Below are 20,359 nucleotides of genomic sequence, written 5' to 3' on the forward strand. Positions count from 1 at the left end.
CTCGAGGGAAGGCAGCTAGTCATCACTACTCACCGCCAACTTTTGGGCTACTTTTTTACAAACGAATAATGAGATTTACCGTCACTTTATTACACCCCCACAGCTGAAAGGGCGAGCATGTTTGAAGTATGTGAAATGCAAGGTGTTTTTATCTCAAGGTGTTTTTGAGTAAAAGAAAGCGTATTGTCGTGGTCATGCTTTTAATTATTTAATTATCGTCTTCAATTGCACTTTCTGATGTCAACTTATGACGTAAGCTTGTAGCGTATTCTTATACGCATCTTGATGGTAATTCGTTCCTCTTGTGCCTGCGTCTGTTTCCTGCTCGTTTTAGTAAGAAGGGACGCGTCCTACTCACGTTGTCCTGTCAGCTGGGAATTGTTTGACCACTTGTTTGTTGGTGTTTTTCGGCGGTTTGTCTTCGTGTTTCTCAGTATTCTGCTGTGAAAAAAAAACATAAACTTCTAGACTTGTGGAGAGTTGTGTACGTTTCTTATCTTATGATCTTATTATAATACCTTATTAAAAATGTTCATTCGTAATGGCGCAGATAGCCGTCTAGTAGCTTTGCGCGAAATTAACAAAAAACAAAACAATCATTCGTAATGAACGTACCTACGTATTTCCGATCAGTTACGCTTCTACAACAATCAGGTGGTGTGGATCGTTCCCAGTGTACGAAATGTCCCGTGGGAAGTACAGTCAAACGAAATATAGCGTGATTACGGTAGGACATAATACAAGAAGCTGCCATATAACTTGTATACCAATAGCTTAAAAATGATGCACGTAAGTGATGCAGAGACGAGATGTAAGTAACTTATGCAGGAAAATGATTTCATTGGTTTTCTTAAGTTGTTAGATTAACATTGTTTCATGTTTTAGCCACAGAATGACTCTCGATATAACTTAACATATTTTCTCTATATATTGTTTTTAAAAAGAAATTCGTTGGCTTATTTTCTAAATCAAAGTTGTGTTAAGCTGTGTGTGTGTTTGTCATAATACATCTTAAACTGTGAAACAAAATACCTGCCTTGAAAAGTGATGCGGATGGTATTTTTAATTTTTATTCCTTAAAAATCGTTTCGTTAGTTTAGAGTATTAAACTTACCTGTACCCCAGTGGCATAATGGAATTTATTCGGACTTAAAACGCTAGAAACCGGGTTTCGATACGCGTGGTGAGCATACTACAGATAGACCTTTATGTAGCTTTGTGGGTAGCTACAAACAAAGTGAACTAACCTTTATTTTTTGTCAATTAAAATCATCAGTATTCTTAGAAATACATTTTTCTTAATGAGAAGTTATTTACTGGCGCCAAGTGGCTTGCGATACATTAGCCTCGATTATACCTGCCACTTACACTTCTCAGATTTCCCGAGTCTCTCATAACTGTTTCTATTTATTTATTTATTGGAGCCAGATGACTTGCAATACTAAAATGGTCGTTAGTTCTGGGCTCGGCATGGCCAGGTTAACCGGTTAAGGCACTCAACTCGTAATCTGATGGTCGCGGGTTCGAATCCCCGTCACACCAAACATGCTCGCCCTCTCAGCCGTTGGGGCGTTATAATGTTACAGTCAATCCCACTTTTTATTGGTAAAAGAGTAGCCCAAGAGCTGGTGGTGATGACTAGCTGCTTTCTTTCTAGTGTTACACTACTAAATTAGGGAGGGCTAGCGCAGATAGCTCTCGAGTAGCTTTGCGCGAAATTTAAAACAAACCAAAGCAATCATTAGTTCTGTCACTTCAAATTTCCAGTTTGTACATTACACTGCGGGAGGTATAGATGAATGAAGAGTCAGAGTATATAATGGTAATTAATTTTACTGTTGAACTAGACCTTTAAGGAGAAACGGGGGCTTAATGTGTAGACAGGATAACGTTAAGCATTATATCACGTACGTTACATAGGACTAGACAGTTATCTTTAAGAATAACAGCGGGTCATGAAGAGCCTCAAACGGTAATTATACCGAATTGTATCCGTTCTTCTATATGAACTACGTTATCAAAACGAATTACGAACTGAAACGCGGGCCTGATTGACCGGTTAAGGCTTTCTACAAGCAATCTAAGGGTCATGAGTTGGAATCTCCGAAACCGAACGTGCTCGTCCTTTGAGTCGTGGGGGCTTATAAAAAGACGGTAAATCCCATTATTCGTTGGTAAAAAGAGCATACAAAGAGTTGGCGATTGGTGGTATTTACTAGTTGCTGTCCCTCTAATCAATCACTACTGAATTAGCTTTGCGCGAAATTCAACAAAAGCATAATCTCTGCAAGATCAACTAATCTTGCTCTGAGGTGGAATCAGTTATATATAACCCTGCAAGATCAACTAATCTTGATCTGAGGTGGAATCAGTTATATATAACCCTGCAAGATCAACTAATCTTGCTCTGAGGTGGAATCAGTTATATATAACCCTGCAAGATCAACTAATCTTGCTCTGAGGTGGAATCAGTTATATATAACCCTGCAAGATCAACTAATGTTGCTCTGAGGTGGAATCAGTTATATATAACCCTGCAAGATCAACTAATGTTGCTCTGAGGTGGAATCAGTTATATATAACCCTGCAAGATCAACTAATGTTGCTCTGAGGTGGAATCAGTTATATATAACCTGCAAGATCAACTAATGTTGCTCTGAGGTGGAATCAGTTATATATAACCCTGCAAGATCAACTAATGTTGCTCTGAGGTGGAATCAGTTATATATAACCCTGCAAGATCAACTAATGTTGCTCTGAGGTGGAATCAGTTATATAAAACCCTGCAAGATCAACTAATCTTGCTCTGAGGTGGAATCAGTTATATATAACCCTGCAAGATCAACTAATGTTGCTCTGAGGTGGAATCAGTTATATATAACCCTGCAAGATCAACTAATGTTGCTCTGAGGTGGAATCAGTTATATATAACCCTGCAAGATCAACTAATGTTGCTCTGAGGTGGAATCAGTTATATATAACCCTGCAAGATCAACTAATGTTGCTCTGAGGTGGAATCAGTTATATATAACCCTGCAAGATCAACTAATCTTGCTCTGAGGTGGAATCAGTTATATAAAACCCTGCAAGATCAACTAATCTTGCTCTGAGGTGGAATCAGTTATATATAACCCTGCAAGATCAACTAATGTTGCTCTGAGGTGGAATCAGTTATATATAACCCTGCAAGATCAACTAATGTTGCTCTGAGGTGGAATCAGTTATATATAACCGAATATGAAACACACTAATCATCTTTTCTTCTGATAAAAACAAACAAAAAACCGACAAGGTTGAGAAATTTGATATGAAATATGTTTGCAACAAATGATTCTTGGTGTACTTAGAAACTGGGTGCAAATTTAATCTGGTGATTAATGCAGTATATGTACATAGATACACACACACACACAGGTTTGTATGTCGATACGTTTCTGAGGCTTAAGTACAAACTAATCTGTGTTGATTGGTGTAAATATGTGGACCAGTCGGCCTTTCAAGACCAACTTACAATTTTAATATTATACTTCTATCGAAGCAGTCGTGCATACAAATAACAACAAAAATAAATAAAATAAATACATCCGACGCAACGACTTTCGTGTGCGACGTAAACTAACGAGTTTTGACTTTTGATCAGAGAAATAGTGATAACAAAGTTTCTTTTTATAAATTTGTGATAATAACAAAAAAGATATGAAGGAAAGTCGAAAGTTGCGTGTACTTATGTTGCAGGTGTGCTTAATGATGGTCAATAATGGACCATTCACTGTTAGCCTTCCTGTTTCATTCTTGAACAAACTTATAGGTGGACTTTACCCAGGAAATCTGGCAAGATGAAAACACACGTGTATATATAACTATAGAAAAACTGTGTAGATTGAACATGGACTTGCTTGGTTCAGACTTTCGCTGCACGATATGAAAACTAGTGTGAATTTTTATGCGAATTTCACAGGCTTGTAAATGGCATTTTGGAAACTTTAGTATAATATGAAATTGGGCGTGTTTTTATACGAGTTTCACACCTTCCATTGCATTTTAGGAACAATATTATGTGAAAGATGGTTCTATTTATTTTTATGCGACTTGACATCTGTTCTTCTCATAACAAACAACAACAACAAGATTGAGAAATTTGATATGAAATCTTTGCAACAAATGAACGCTGTTCATTAGATAAGACCTTTTACAGAAGAGTTCATGTGGGGCTGTTGCTTGCGACATTTCTGGCGTTCACTCTTGTTCACATAATGTTTGTTACACGCTTAATACCTTTGTGAACTACATAGTAAATGGACACTGGGGTTATTTAATTTTTGTTAGTACTGACTACTGTTACGGAATAAGTTGACTCACTGGAAGGGTACACGAAAAATCAGGCTTATTGATGGAATATTGTGTTAAAAGTTGGTAATATACCTGATTTGGTCAACATTGTTTTCTGAACAGGAAGTTCTAAGTTACCAAGCAGGAAATTGACGATCAAGAATTGAAAGTGCATAGGTTAAAAATGGCTGTCAAACCATTATTTTAATGCTATTAATGAATGTTGGGATATTATTTCTTCATATTGTATACACCCATTTCAATTCGAGCTGTATATTTTTGCGTGCCCGGCATGGCCAGGTGGTTAAGGCACTCGAGTCGTAATCCGAGGGTCGCGGGTTTGAATCCCCATCATACCAAACATACTTGCCCTCTCAGACGTGGGAGCGTTATAACGTTACGGTCAATCCTACTGTTCGTTGGTAAAAGAGTATCCCAAGAGTTGGCGGTGAGTGGTGATAACTAGCTAGCTGCCTTCCCTCTAGTCTTACACTGCTAAATTAGGGACGGCTAGCGCAGATAGCCCTCGTGTAGCTTTGTGTGAAATTCAAATACAAACAAACAAACAATGTTACAAGGAAAGTCAGGAAGATCTGAAACGTAAGATTATTAAGGTTTCTGTAAACCTTGGTGTACTTTATCCAAGAAACCTTTCAATATTCAATTTCTATACTTCAATCGAATGTGTTTTGTTTTTTTAAGTTGCTTTAATACATGTATTCGAACTGTTGATTTGTGTTTTTAAAGTTCTGCGAATAATCATCCCACAACTGACTTAGAGTGGCTCAGCGTTTAGTTTGGGGTTACATGTAAAATTCAATAATCTGTTTGTGAATAAATTAAGAAAACTGCAACTAAGTTTTAAAGGTTTATTATTTACTAAACGTTGCTTTTCTTAGATCTTAAAGGTAAAGGTAGTAATACTAGCAGACAACCGGTCTGTGTCTTAACAAAACTGTTTTCCTCTGACAATATTTGAGGGATTTGATATAAAGTTACACATTGTATATAATTTCTTATGTTGTTAGTATGTCCAGTGCAGGGTAATATTTTCTATTCCTATATATCATTAAATGAACACGTAAAATGAGTAAATGGAAACTCTAGTCGTCACTAAATCATGTCCGCAAGCCGAGGTACTGCTGGAACACGCTCAACATTAACGACTGCCTAACGTCCTGTGCAGGGTAATATTTTCTATTCCTATATATCATTAAATGAACACGTAAGATGAGTAAATGGAAACTCTAGTCGTCACTAAATCATGTCCGCAAGCCGAGGTACTGCTGGAACACGCTCAACATTAACGACTGCCTAACGTCCTGGAACATGTAAGTGTTACCTTCCCGTTTATTTCCCGAGTGTACAATTGATATTTTACGTATAAATACTTGTTTTAGTGGTCATTTTTAACGGAGTTTTGCCGATAACAGCCTGTAATGAAACTGAAAGTCGGGCAAATAAGCCGCGATTTCTTTCATTAGACATCCTCCCCCAGCCGCACCGATGACACACGTTGTAATATATAGATTCCAAGGTCCGTGTGTAAACTAAATTGAACAGCCTTGTTCGGTAGTTTCCGTGTGTCGATGACATCACCTTCGGGTTACGTGGTTTCAGGGCCAGCGATTTTTGTGAACAGACACCCTCCCTCCGAAATCTGTCTCCATATAATTTACATTGCCCAATAAGTCCGTGCGTCCAATAAACGTAACATCCGTTCTTGTTGTCTGTAGCTAATGTGTGGTTTTTACCAATGAATATGGCTTCGAAATATTTCAAAAAGCGAAGGAAATCTGATGATAAGAGTTTAAGTTTATACAATAGTTGTACAAAGTGAAAGGAACTCTGTAGTGAAGATGGCAGGACTGAGAAGGATAAAAAAAAGTCGAGGAAAAGCAGGCACCACGTGAGTCTTAGTGGAGCCAATCCTGAGGCAGCAAGATCAAGCAGTCAGGGGGTAACCCAATGTCTTCGGCGGAACGCAATAAAAAGCATGACTTGGAGAAGCGATCTCGGAGTTACCTGCCGAAATAAGAAAAATAATTCCCTTAGTTCGAGTTTGATCAAGAAATGCGTATTTCAGAGAGTCATAGGTCATACTCATAAAAGATTTAGACCTTTTCTGGAGAAGGAACTTATGTAGCCGGCCATGGTGCTCGATCCAAGAGACTGGCCTTTCAATGAGCCTCAAGAAGCTCTTGCTGTATTTGGGGTAGATCAAATTAACACTGTGACAGCTCATTTTGAACAGCCTCTTCAGGTTGTAGGCTATGATAATGCTGCAGCATTTCCTGAGTGGCTTGACCGAAAGACGTTCTCTCAGAGGTGAGACAATGTTCCAGGCATGGACCTTCACCACTTCTGGAATTAAATTTTTCTTCGATTCTTTGACAGATTCCCAAATTTGTCTTTTGGCACAAATTATTCTCACACTGCCAATGAACACATCATGTTGTTACAGGGGATTTTCCATTATGAAGAAAATCAAATATAACTGGAGAGCCAGTCCAGATCCAGACACGCTATCCATACTTATGAGGATAGCAATAGATGGTCCAATATTGGCTACTCCAGGAGAGCAGTGCAGTACTGATGGACTCAATCTCGTCGTTCCAGGAGGCCTGGTGACTAAGTCTAGTCTACCTACTACTTACCAAAGTAACTGTTTACAGGTGTTACAAGTCCACTTTTAGACAACTTCTAGTCTGGTCTACCAGGATAATTAACATGCTCATGTGACACCTGACGATGAAGATGCTCATAATCATTGTATGTGGAGTAACTACAAACAACTGAAAGTGTCAATGTTTTTATTGAGTATTGTTGTATTTTGAAGCATTCAGGTTTACAGATGTTAAAATGCTTATTATGTTATACTTGTGTTTTATTATTGAAGTCAGTTACTGTTACTGAAATGGTATCTCTGTCTCTTGTTAGTGTGTTGTATTTTTTATTTGGGACAGTGACTGCTAAGTGCGGAAAGCAAATATTTCAAAAAGGTTACCCTCAGGGCAAGTAGTCAAAAAAGTTAGCGTCGAGCCCTGGACACGCCTGTTGGGAACTTGAGTGTATAAAATTTTAACATCAAATCCGTCGGCTCTTCCTCGTCACACCAAACATGTTCGCCCTTTCATCCGTTGGGACATTATAATGGTACGATCAATTTCACTATTCGTTGGTAAAAGAGGAGCCGAAGAATTGGCGGTGGATGCCTTCCTTCTAGTGTTACACTTCTAAATTAGGGTCGGCTAGCGCAGATAGCCCTCATGTAGCTTTGCGCGAAATCCAAAAACAAACATCGACCTTGTCTCAAAATATTTATTTGCTATAGGTTAAAAAGATTAATATATATATATAAAAGTAGAAACTAGTTTTTCAATTGAACTTCAAATGTCATTGCAAAGGCTTGTTAATTTAAATTCAAGGTGTAAATCAAACCCAAGTTGAAGTTTTGTTATAACGGTTAGCAGGTATGTATTAAATCATTGATATAAATAAATAACCTTGAACCAGAGCACGAGATTGGTCCAACCAAATCTTATCGTTGGTCGTAAATCGCGTAAAAGCCAAACAAAGTTTCATTGAAGTAATCAAACTTTCACTCGAAGTGCAACATAATCGTTATACATAAAATTCGTTACGTATTTCTTATTACTGTTTAAGATTCAAAAATGTGATGACATAATTATTATAATTTTAATTATTTTGAAACTTAAATTCCTTTATTGGAATATTGGTTCTGAGCGACATACGACCATTTATACCGGAAAAATAGGTCACTTAAACCTCTGACGTTATATCCGCCAATATTGTGATACCGTGAACGCAGCCACATTGGCTGATGTGACTGAGAGGTCAAAGTTCAAACTGGCATATTCTACGATTATTGTACTTTGTTAATTTCGTATTATTGGGTTCTCATTGTGTTTATTTACCTGCAAATAGGGGTTGATCTAAAATGATCAATAATTAGTTGGAAGTAGGCTTAAGCATGCCTTATTAAACCAGAAAATAGCTGAAGTTCAATGGCTAATAAAAACAACGCTCGTGATGTTTTTTATATTTGACACAGTATGTAACCCATCTTTTTTGTACGTTGAGCTTACGTTATACTCTAGCTAATTCCCTTCTTGCATAGACAGATGTGGAATACAGTTGAGATGGTTTAACTTCATAGAACACAAGGAGAGAATTTCATGTTCTTTCTTTACAGATGTTGTGGCACTGCGCTCATCTTCTGGCTGATGACAGGTTTTCTGAGCTTAACAGCAAGATATTCGAACAATTTTGGTCGAAATTCTTCCCTGAAATGATGGATGACGCAGAAGAAGCCCGACATGGCCAGATGATTAGGGCGCTCGACTCATAATCTGAGGGTCGCGGTTTCGAACCCCCGTCACACTAAATACGTCATACGTATGGTCGTTATAATTCACGGTCAATTCCACTATTCATTAGTAAAAGAGAAGCGCATGAATTGGTCTTTCCTTTAGTCTTACACTGCTAAATTACGGACGGCTAGAGCAGATAGCCTTTTTGTAGCTTTGCGCAAAATTAAAAAACAACAGCAAACGAACAACCAAATAGACGCAGAAGAAATTGGGGGAATGCACAGTATCACATTAATTTAGACGTTGGTTAGTAATTACTGTTGGTGTTGTAGGCTGTAATGCTGGTGTTCGTTTATTTGAGTAAAGAGCTATCTAGTGGTTGATCCGTATATCTCTGGCTGTAGCTCGTGTATATGAACTTCTATACCGTTACTTAAGTATCCAATGGATGTGTTTTAAAGGCACATTTGAACTGAATTTGTGAACATGGATATTTTAAAATTATCTTAATTGTATAAGAAATGTGCCTAAATAAGGTATGACCGAAGTAACGTTTTTCTTAACAACAGATTGGATATTCAGTTTTCGGTTTTGGGGTATGTCATTCTATTTAGGAGCGATAACGGAAGACAGTTTATTCTAATTATTTGCTTAATGTTCTTAGCTTCTGCTTTAAAAGTGTTTGATTTTCTGGTGCTTAAACATTCCGTGTATCATGATTTTAACCTGGAGTTCTTTAAAGATTGCATGTGTGAATGAAGTCATGGGACAGTGGGTTTATGCTACATGTTATGAGGTGTACTAAAACCTTTGTATAACATAATTTAAGTATCGAACGCATGTCCAAGAGTACTATACCATCCTTTTTTTCCCTACATTCAGCATTCTGTTCAAATACAAACAACGGTGTTCGGGACATCACACGATTAGAATTGGGTGATGTGGTTTTTATATGGATTTTAGTTTTTAGATTTTCCACGCAATCTCAATAGAAAGCTGGACGTCGTATTTCTGCTATCTTTCCATCATTTAAAAGGGAAGACAACTGGTGAATACAACCCACCGCTATCTCGTGGGCCGCTCTAATCGATAGTGAGATTTGATTTTTACCCTTATAATTCTTCTGGAGCTATAAAGTGTGGAACACGATTATATTTTTTTATTTAAGGCAAAAAGGGCGCGTATGGAGAAACTAAAATCAGCACATTAACCACTTGGTTTAACTCAGCTCATACTGGGCATATAATAACTTGGTGTGTATTGTGTGAAGTATACAAAACGTTTTATATAAATAAATTGGTATAAGTTATACTTTGTAATATGCAATAGATAGTTTTACAAATTCACATAATGTGGTATTTATTATGTGACAAACCGACTAAGCGGTTTGATCCCCCTGACTTCTTTAACAAAACTGATTTTGTAGATTAACAAGATAATGTCGTCTTTTTTATTAATTCATTTAACGTGGGTTTGTAACTGTAGTGTTTCGCATCGTCAGCCACTAGAAGGTATTTTGAGTTATTTTAGGCTTAGCGACAAAATCAACAGCGTAGCGGCCGACATTGCGTTAAAACACCATGTCAAAAAAAAAAATCTGTTTGGGGCAAAAGCACATCAGGGAACTTCTTAAAAAATATGAATTTCTCTTCAGTCCCCCTCGTCTCCTCCTTTTGTGAAACATACTCTTATTGGTGTTGGTTATGTTTTCCTTGCATATGGTAGAAGATGGACTTGAATGATTCACTAGAGAACTGGTTTCAAGTTGATGAGGAAATTAAAAGATATTGATCTCGGGGAACTGTAACATGTCACAGTTCTCACACTCATACTCTCATCTTGACCAAACCGTGACGACGGTGAGAAGGTGTCCGGTCGTCTGACTTCTTGCCAGCGTGTTTAATGTCTCCAGTCTACTGAACAGAGGCTGTCGGGTATAGCATATTCCTTTCTCTTTGTACATATACATATGATAATCGTTAACAAGTAATAACTCGCATGTTTGGATGGTTCGTGGTCGTTTATGTATGTGAAATGTTGCGCCAATTTTTTGCAATGTCGATTGACTCTTCATAATTAAAATACTGATATGATAAAAATATTGTTTTTTGCAAATTGCTTAATTGTTTGGGTTGTTTTTATAATTTGTATTAAGTTAATCGATATGCTCAAGTTTGGCGAAAGGGGCTTTGACAATATTTTAAACACGGAAATTATTTTTAAAAGCCCCAAACTTTTGTTAAGAAACTATTAAAAAGGAGAAGTCCACTCAGACATTACACCGTTAAAGCTGAAAAATCGCTAACCATCCTGGTAAATTATTATAGCTGAAAAATTCGCTGCAAAGAGAAGTATATTGTTAAAGCTGAAAAATCTCTACATAAACAAATTTGTCAAAGTTGTTTTTCCGTTCATCTTCTGTCCTGATAGAACAAAACATTTAGACATCAAATTACTTCCACTGTTTTACTCCAAGCCGGGCGTGGCCCTCTAGTTAGGGCATCGAACTGTGGAGCTGAGTTCCCAGCCCCGAATCCTATTGTCGACAAGTAATAACTCGCGCTCCACGCTTACAAACCGTGGGTGCACCATACGTAGACTGGGGAAGTTATGTTTTTAAAATAAATCTGATCACTATATAAGTATACAAATTTTCTGCTAAAAGTTGATCGGTCTTACCAGCCTTATTATCTCCATAGGGATAAATACACAGTGAAATAAATATAACCGCTATACCCATGGTTGGTAATGAAGATGTATCCGTTTTACACTGTTTTAAATTTACCACTTGAGTTGGTCTACTGCTTACAAAAGGCAAACAAAATTTAAAATCCGTACATTTATTGATTATTGTTAGAAATACGTGAAACAAATGTTTTCAGTGAGCTCGTATCTGTGTCTTACTGCCACGTAGAGGTCATGAAAACATAGGATTTATTAATTTCTTTCCTGTTTTTGACATATTAGGATTGGTCTGAATGAAATTTCGACAGATTCATTGATGTTGTGTTTAGGACCCGATAGGTCGAATGGTACTGTTGTATGTAATTTTAGCTGCTTCGGCTGTTATCTTTAAACTGACTCTTTATTTAAGGCTTTCATAAGTTTCATTACTTTTTTTTTTAGTGTTGGGGGACATGCTTAGCTTCGTCATAATAGCTTTGTGGACCACAGGGTTCTCTGTCGTAGCCGTTACCTTTACTTTGCAAGTATGCACTTTTCTTTGGTTTGTCTTCGCTTACTTTCAAGCTTTGGAGTGTTGTGTTATTTGGCTATATTTGTTCTAAAGTTTCGCTGTATTTGAATCCTGACTAGAAAAGAGCTGTCATGTCTTTACCAACTCATAAAGGACTTTATGATATAGTACCATTAAACAATACCGAATTCGCCGTAAGCCAAACATGTAGGGCTAAACTTATCGTTCCAGACCACAATAACTTGTATCTACAGCGACACGATACTGGATTAAAAGATACATAAATTTCTGTATTATTACAAACGAAAGGTTACTTCTGTATTGAAATGCTACGTTTAACGTATTTTACTTCTAATTATAACTGCTCTTTTGTTCGTGGCCCGGCATGGCCAGGTGATTAAGACATTTGACTCATAATTCTCGAGGGTCGCGGGTTCGAAACCTTGTCGCATCAAACATGCTCGCCCTTTCAGCCGTGGTGGTGGTGTAAAGTGACTGTCATTTCCACTATTCGTTGGTAAAAGAGTAGCCAAAGAGTTGGCGGTGGGTTGTGATAACTAATTGCCATCCCTCTAGTCTTACACTGCTAAATTAGAGACAGATAGCCCTCGTGTAGATTTGCGTGAAATTCAAACTCAAACTCTTGTTTGTAATGCAAATCCTGTTAAAATGATGTTATTGGTAATAATCTGTTAAGTGTTTTTGTGGGCAACTGTTTGTTGATTGGACAAAATTTTCATCTTAAATTGCACTTAATTGTCCAAGATATATTAAATGTTTCTTCTGTTGTATCAATAGAGTATTGATTTTTCGCCCTCTGTAGTGGTAAAACGTCAACATAATTTTAATTGGTAGGGTTACTACTGAAATTTCGTTTATTTGCTTTCATTTCCAATTTAGAAAACTACCTCGTTTCAATTTTCCTGTGAATACACACACACATTTCTTTGTTTTGTGCGTAAGGCTACACAATGGGCTATTAGCGCTGTGCCCATTACCGGGATCGAGCTACATATTTTAGCACATAAGTTTTTAAGTTTGTCACTGAGCCAACCCGACGTACCAGGTCTTGCATTACTTTGAGAAACCATACTGACAAGCCACTCGAAACACAGGTCTGTCGATTCAATATCATCATTCAGTGGCCTCGCATTCTTAGACTCAAGGTTAGGCACTGGTGGGAACCGTCTAATTGCTATTTTTTGGAAAACATTATTTTTGTACTTCTAACTGTGCTGCTCTTGCTTTGAATAGCAGTTCTCGGAGGTTTGAATTTTGTAATTTTTTAGGGTAACCCTATGTGGTATTTTCTGTAATAGCCTAGACCTGATACTCCAGCTAACATAAGTATTATGTAGTTGTGATTTGTGGCGTCATCTGGCGGTGTCGTTTGTAAATATGGACTTGTATATTTTATCATTGTCACGAATGAGGACCTATACCATTACCTAAGACTGTTTATTGATTATTAGGTAATTTAATTATTTTAACTAAATTTTAGTTAGTTTCGGCTACGAATCTGTTGGCGTCTTGAGGGGAGTCCTTAGAAAGACTATGTATGTGTTGTTAGTAGCTGAGACTCGATTCTAGGTCTTCTTGGCTGAAATAATGGTACGTTAATTAAAATTAGGCTTAAACGATTGCCACAATCGTATAGTAAGTTGGTACTTACATATTTCAAAGGTCTTGTAAATGAAATGAACTTATCGGCTGAAATCGGATACAAATGTTATTTTACACTGAATGTGTTACTTCTAGCAATATTGAAATAACAAATCATGCTAAATGATACCTAATGAACTGTTGTAATCACAAGAGTTCTCAAGGTTGATGCACTTGGATATTTAATCATTTCTATTGGTATTTATATTGTTTTATAAAACATCAAAGTACGTTTAAAATTACACGATACGTTAAACGTAATTTCACTTTTATGGAAAATTAAATATTGGGCTTGAAATGTAATGCGTGTATTCAAAGAATAAAAAAAAAACAAGGATAGTAAGAAGAAAATGTTTCGATAAATAAGTTTTATTGTCGTTTATGTGTATATTACAACAACGCCGTGAACGTTGATCAAGTTACAATGTTTCTTTGTGAGTATACGCTTTTGTACTCGTTCTGTACATGGGTGTTATGGTTATAATAAATGTCCTCTCTCTCACATCAGACTTGACCCCGGAGGAACGTCAGTTGTTGATAGATATACGACGGCGAAAAGCAGAACTACAAAATGAAATTAAGGTGAGTTTGATTAATTGTAATACGTAGATTCTGAGAACTTTTGCAGCCTATTTTCCTAGAATGATTAATACTTCAAAATGTTGAGTGTATGCAACTTGGATGTTTATAATAGTTAATAGCTTTGAATTTGACGGTCGCATGTAGACCCAGTGACTTTGTCTTTAATACTGACCCACAGTCTTCGACTTTCTGTTTAGTAATAACCCACAATCTTCGATTTTATGTTTAATATGATTCACATTATTTTACTTTTTGTTTGTTTATTTGTTGTTTTTTTGCTTTCTACTAACCAATAATCTTCATGATATTAAAAACACACGTAGGTTCAAGGGTTCTTGATAGAAGTGAATGAAAACCTTTAGTTTTCGGGTTTTATGCTGTACACTAATTTAGTCTTCGATTTTCTATGTTACATACTAACCCATAGTTTTCAGTTGTTCTATTTAATAGCCCAGTTTTTGATTTTCACTGTTATGTCTTTCGTTCCTCACAGTTCTTGACTTTTTAAACCTCTCCTGTACTCAATATAGATTTTTGGCCTACTTTATACTTTCGTGGAAAAATGTTACACATGTTATCGTGGAATATCTTGCATTCCTTTAACGGTATTCTCATTCAAAACTTTAATAAATCTCGGCCAACCTTCTAGGGATTTACTTACGAGTTGGAAACGAAAGCTTGAAGAAGCAAAATCGAAAGTTATGTTGAAAGTGTTATCTTCTTAATCCAAGAAATGTAATAACCTCGAGATTGTAAGAAGTTGTACGAGGTATTTTTGTAAACATGTTATGTGACGTCATCGTGCTGTCTGGGTGACGTAGAAGGAAGGCTTAATGAATAATTTAAAACACGAAAACCAAGACAAGAGAACGCACCGTAAAATTACACAGAAAAATACGCGTACTGTTACTTTTTATTTACCTGCTTGTTTCTTTGTGATAAATTGTAAATAATGTGTTTAGAAAAGAGAGTTTCGAGTGCACCATACTGTCACACAATTTACTGGAAATATTAATGTTGTGTAATGTCTGGAAAAACCGGGCACGTGTCGATCAGCACGTGTGCAGTGTTTTCTGATTGAGCAAGTATATATAGTTTTTTATATGTGATACAAACAAAAATTGATCTGTCAAGATGGACTAAAAACAAAATAGTCCAGAAAGTCACGCTGCTTACCAGCGCGTTTTTCTGATGTGTGTTTAGAGTAAAAACAACAAAACTCCATTCATTCACCCTTCTCCACCTCTTCTATTATACAGTGTGACGTGGATATGACCACAATATGTGACTGTTATGCTAACCAGTTAACGGCGACTTGAAGACTCAGTCTGTATTTAAAGTCTTCAGATTGGTAACTTGAGATTTGGTGTTTGTGGAAAAAGAACTCTTAGTGATACTGTAATAATATGACTAATATTTCAGCATGTTACCAAAAAATATTTTCGAACAATTGTTGTGAAGTTTGGGCAGTAAAGCTAGAGAAAGAAAATCAGAACGGTCTTTTACTCGCCAAATAATAATAACAGTTATTTCAGCCACTGTTTCGCCATTAGGGTTTAATCAGGCCATGTACTTTATAAATTGTTCTGCTGTAAATTCTCAGTTGAATTGCGCGGTTCGTATTTTAATATTTGAATTATGTGATGTGTGTAGTAAAGATGAAGGAAATATGTAGAAGGAAGCCCGTAGAATGCAATTATGGAATTTGCATTAGAATGTGCGATGTTAGTTTTAAGTTTTTTAGGCCTAACAGTAACTAATATTAACTTTTGTCGCAAACAGAGATTTTTCTTGGATTGATATAATATTTTTATAAAACACAAACAGCATGTATTTTTTGTATAATTTTTTCTTTACTTTCCACTTCTCGCTAAATCACATACATGTATAGTAAGTGAGCACATGAAGCCATTTTGCACCTAAAACCTAATTTGATTTTCTGTGACACCAGTAATAGTGACGTGCTTCCTAACGACTGGATACAAATCCATCGCAGGTTAACTCTCAGCTTCCCTCTGGTAGTCTAAAGCAATGGGTGTAGAGTTTTACTTAGGGACACAACGATATGGTGTGGGTAAACCTCAAACCCGCCATCCTTCCACTGTAATTCCAAAGAACTAATTTTCTGTAGTGAAGTAATATTTATCACCACGAGTGTCATTGTTCTAAACTGATTTGTTTGTTCTATCAGTGGTTACGAACTGTTGTTCGAAGAATGTATGGGCTGTGCAGGACTGTGAATATGAGGGTCCATGGTTTGTGTCCCTTTTGTGCAAAACCACCCTACATACTTTTAGGGCTGTGGGTGCGTTATAAGAGGGACGGTCAAATTCCAGTATTTGATTAGAGTAGCACAATAATTGGCGATTGGTGCTGTTTACTAGCTGCCTTCCCTCTGGTCTTATCATTTCAAGATTAGGGACAGATGGGTTAGATATTCTCTTTGTAGCTTTGCGCGAATATCAGAAACAAACAAATAGTAGAGTAAAATATAAGAATTCACAGGATACTGTTAATAATGCCGGAACACATGAAGGGTGATGCAGAATTGACCACCTTAAAAACCTTTGTGATTTTCTAATTTACATATTGCATTTTTACTCAAAGTGCTGTTTTAACTCTAGTAAAGCCATAGTGATGGGTCGTTCGTATAACAAGAAATGAAAACACGAACTTTGCTGCATAAGTGATGGGTTCTAACTGCAGGAATGTACAGTGTTTCGACTGTATGGGGGTGGGGGCTTCTTACATGTATGTTTTACTGTATGAATCAGGACTATTTTGCCTATCAGCCATTTTATTTTGAGTCAAATGAATGTTATTGTTTTTGTTTTTCAAATAAGTCGTGGTTCTTTACGCAAGATAAAATAACGCATTTTGTCGTTTTGGCCCATAATAGCCAGGTGGGTTAAGGTGTTCGACTCGTAATCTGAGGGTCGCTGGTTCGAGTCCCGGTCGCACCAAACATGCTCGCCCTTTCAGCCGTGGGGGCGTTATAATGCGTCGGTCAATTTCACTATTCGTTGGTAAAAGAGTAGCCCAAGACTTTGCGGTGGGTGGTGGTGACTAGCTGCCTTCCCTCTAGTGTTACACTGCTAAATTAGGGATAGCTAGCGCAGATAGCCCTCGAGTAGCTTTGCGCGAAATTCAAAAACTTAAACTTAAAACTTTTGTCGTTTTTGTTATATAAATGTTTATAATCGTGATATGTAAGAACACTGTTCTCGTTGTCCATATGTTGCAACTGTACATTGAAAAATCAAGAGGTTTCACCCGATTTTAATGAGTCAGTTGTGCCTTAATTTCGACGAATTAAGTATTAGTTTCAGTTTTCAAAATATAATATTCGCAGTATAGCAAAGCTTTCCATTGTTTCGGTTTTTGCCATCTTGTTGTTATCTTGTGGTTCAAACGTTTTTCTTTCTTAAAAATAGTCGGGTTGTATTTTTAAAACCTCCTACAGTTTTCTTCTTTCTCTAACCTATTATTTCGCTGATCAGTGACAAATTCACTACGGTGGTAAAGCCACTCAAAATCATGTTCTGTATGTTATAGTTGTCGTAGCGAGAGCTAATTAGCGCATGCGCATCGGGTGAACCAACTTTTGTTTTTTTAATTTCTATGACAACAGTGTTGTCTGAACAATGACTTCAGGACGTTTATAGAGTGTTATTGCAGAAATTTAACATAGGTTTTTGTAATTGGTTGTCTAAAATAAGAGAATACAAGGTTATATGGCCAAATTTTCGTAAAACGACAAGTTAATCTTAACGAACATAACATTAAAAATGTAGTGTTAGCTAAACATACAGAAGTAAACATTGATGTTAATGGGTTGAATTAAAAGTAACATCGAGTTTCTACGATCTAGGTTATGTTCAGTAAGCAACTGTCCAATGTGACAGTTTTTCTTGTTGTTTATGCAATGTGGTAGTTTGGTATTTTTTTTCTTGCAGACGTTTGATATTAGTAATGCGTGTGTCAGTTCACTTTACAGACAAGAATTAATAGATGTATTTTAATACATTAAAATTATTTTAATAGTGAATCAGTATGTTTCGCCATTAGTCCACTAAACGATTAAATAAAATCCAACATTTTTATAAAAGAGCATACCCCATGATTATAATTACAATATTGTTTATAGTTGTTGGTGTGGGGAATTTCACATGTGAAATATTGCTCCAATTCTACATCAACACGGGTACGTTACCAGGCCCACCAGTAGGGGTAGGCGGAGTGAAGGGGATTACTGCCCAGGCGAATGAAACCTGGTTATACCGTAAAGGCCACAAACTAGCTTTAGGCTATATCTTCATTTTATCATAAAAAAACAACATAGTTTTTGTTTTTTTCTTTGCATTAAGTATGGTTTAAATAATAATTTGAGTAATAATTAATTTATACTTGTTACTTTATAGATTTAATAGATCTTTATCGTTACTTTGACGTTTTTACGTTTAAAACAGCTGCTGTAATGATCTTGACTTGATCATGAGTTCGTTACTGTCCTAATTTTTATCTTTTTAACAAGTGTTTAAAAAGAGAGAGTAAGGGGGCTCGTAGAGGATGCTTGCCCCGAGGCCTGTGCTGGCACAAGACGCTTCTGTATGTCATACATGACGTATAACCCCAAGTCTACACCAACACAGACATGTCACACGTGAAATATAACCCAAAGATTGCGTCAGTATACCCAAAACTACGTCAGCATAGAGATTTCACACGTGAGGTATGACCCCAAAGCTGTTTATATATATTTAACGTAACCCTAAGGCATCGTCATTAAAGTTTTATACGTGTGATATAACCTTAAGACTATGTCAACATTGCGATTTTACATGTGATAGTTTTGTTGTTTTTTTCCCAAGACTAAGTGGTAACGAAAAATTTTGCACTCCAATGTAATCTTATAAGTAAACATAAATATTCTTACGTTATTCTTATATAATACATAGGAGAAGTAGGCGTTACAAATTTAGTGCACGAAATGTAACCCTCAAGGCGTTATATGTTTATATATTCAGTTTCGTTCAATTAATCGAATATTGTCTATGTTAGCCATCCCATATATTGAAATAACAGAACTATGGAGAAGGCAGCTAGTTAACACCATTCACCACTAACTCTTGGTATATTTTTTATCAACGAATTGTGGGATTGCCTGTAACGTTTAACTTTATGACGTCTCCATAACAAAATGGAGGCGATACCAGTAGATCGCAAGTCGAAATGTCCAAGCACTATACGTATCTCCAACTCACCGCTAAGGCTTAGTGAGCTAACTTTTGTTTGCCGACAATATAAGCAGACGAGATATGTTTGCACACGAAACAGGATTCAGATCCGCCTAAATTACACAAATAAAAATGGATAAATAATTATTTGTCCTGACAAACGATTATATATATTATAACCTGCGTAATGTTAGAGATTTCTAAAATTTTGACAGAAAATACATTTTCCTGTAGTATAAGAAAGCACCTGTCTGAGAAATATAAATCCCAACCAACATTTTTATAGTGTCCAGGCGTGGCCCAGTGTTTGGTTTGCGTACCCGGACTGCGAATTCGAAGATTCAATGTTTACTTCCCATTGCCACAAAAACGGGTTTCGAATTATGTAGTCACCATGGTTGACGTGGCCCAAGAGTAATAATTAAACTCTATTATTCGATGTAACCAGAGTTGACGATCGATGCTGTTAGCTAGCTGGCTACCTCCATTCTTGTCTTTTGTTTAAAATTGATGGGTGGGGGCTATGCACAGTTAGCCCTTGCGTGGATTTATTCTGTATTCTCAGACATACTCTTCCTAGCTTTGAGACACTGGTAATACTTTCAACCTGGTATACAACAGATGAGGGGGGTGCCCATGGGGATTTTCGGTATTTGTTTGTGATAGGTTATGTATGAATAAAAAAATGTTCGCCTCGTAAACGTGTACAGAAAGTTCTTGAAGCTATCCTAACCATCTTCATTCGGAAAGAAATGGAAATCGATTAAAGCTTGGTGACGAACGTTAACGTGTACACAGTTGTATCAACATATAATCCTGAATTTCAATAAAGGGTTTTGTGCTACGATAAGCGTTGCGTTAGGCCTTGGGTTGAAAGAATCTTTGTTTCTGGACGGCTTGTAATGTAAAACTAGTCGTCTTTCCTGCCTCTACCCGACTAGTCATCGAACTATAGAAGACACACAAGTAAGTCTTTGTCTGGTTTCTTTTTTGTCGTGGGCGTACGAGCATACAGATAT

At 36.7% G+C, this 20,359-nt stretch overlaps 1 protein-coding gene across 2 annotated transcripts in view; it reads left to right on the plus strand.

Annotated features, from left to right (window-relative positions):
- Positions 1 to 360: 360 nt before the first annotated feature.
- Positions 361 to 20,359, plus strand: part of LOC143237228 (cytohesin-1-like) — a 43,866-nt gene continuing 23,867 nt past the window's right edge. Inside the window, exons 1-2 of one of the 2 annotated variants that reach the window (XM_076476246.1) lie at positions 361 to 811; positions 14,030 to 14,103. In XM_076476246.1, coding sequence (XP_076332361.1) covers positions 781 to 811; positions 14,030 to 14,103 — 105 coding nt within the window. In that variant the 5' untranslated portion in view covers positions 361 to 780. Of the gene's footprint in view, positions 812 to 14,029; positions 14,104 to 20,001; positions 20,307 to 20,359 lie in introns of those variants that run through there. The other variant, XM_076476248.1, reaches the window with a different exon arrangement.

This window comes from Tachypleus tridentatus, chromosome 13 (assembly GCF_004210375.1).
Source record: "Tachypleus tridentatus isolate NWPU-2018 chromosome 13, ASM421037v1, whole genome shotgun sequence".
In the NCBI taxonomy this organism is placed as follows: domain Eukaryota; kingdom Metazoa; phylum Arthropoda; class Merostomata; order Xiphosura; family Limulidae; genus Tachypleus; species Tachypleus tridentatus.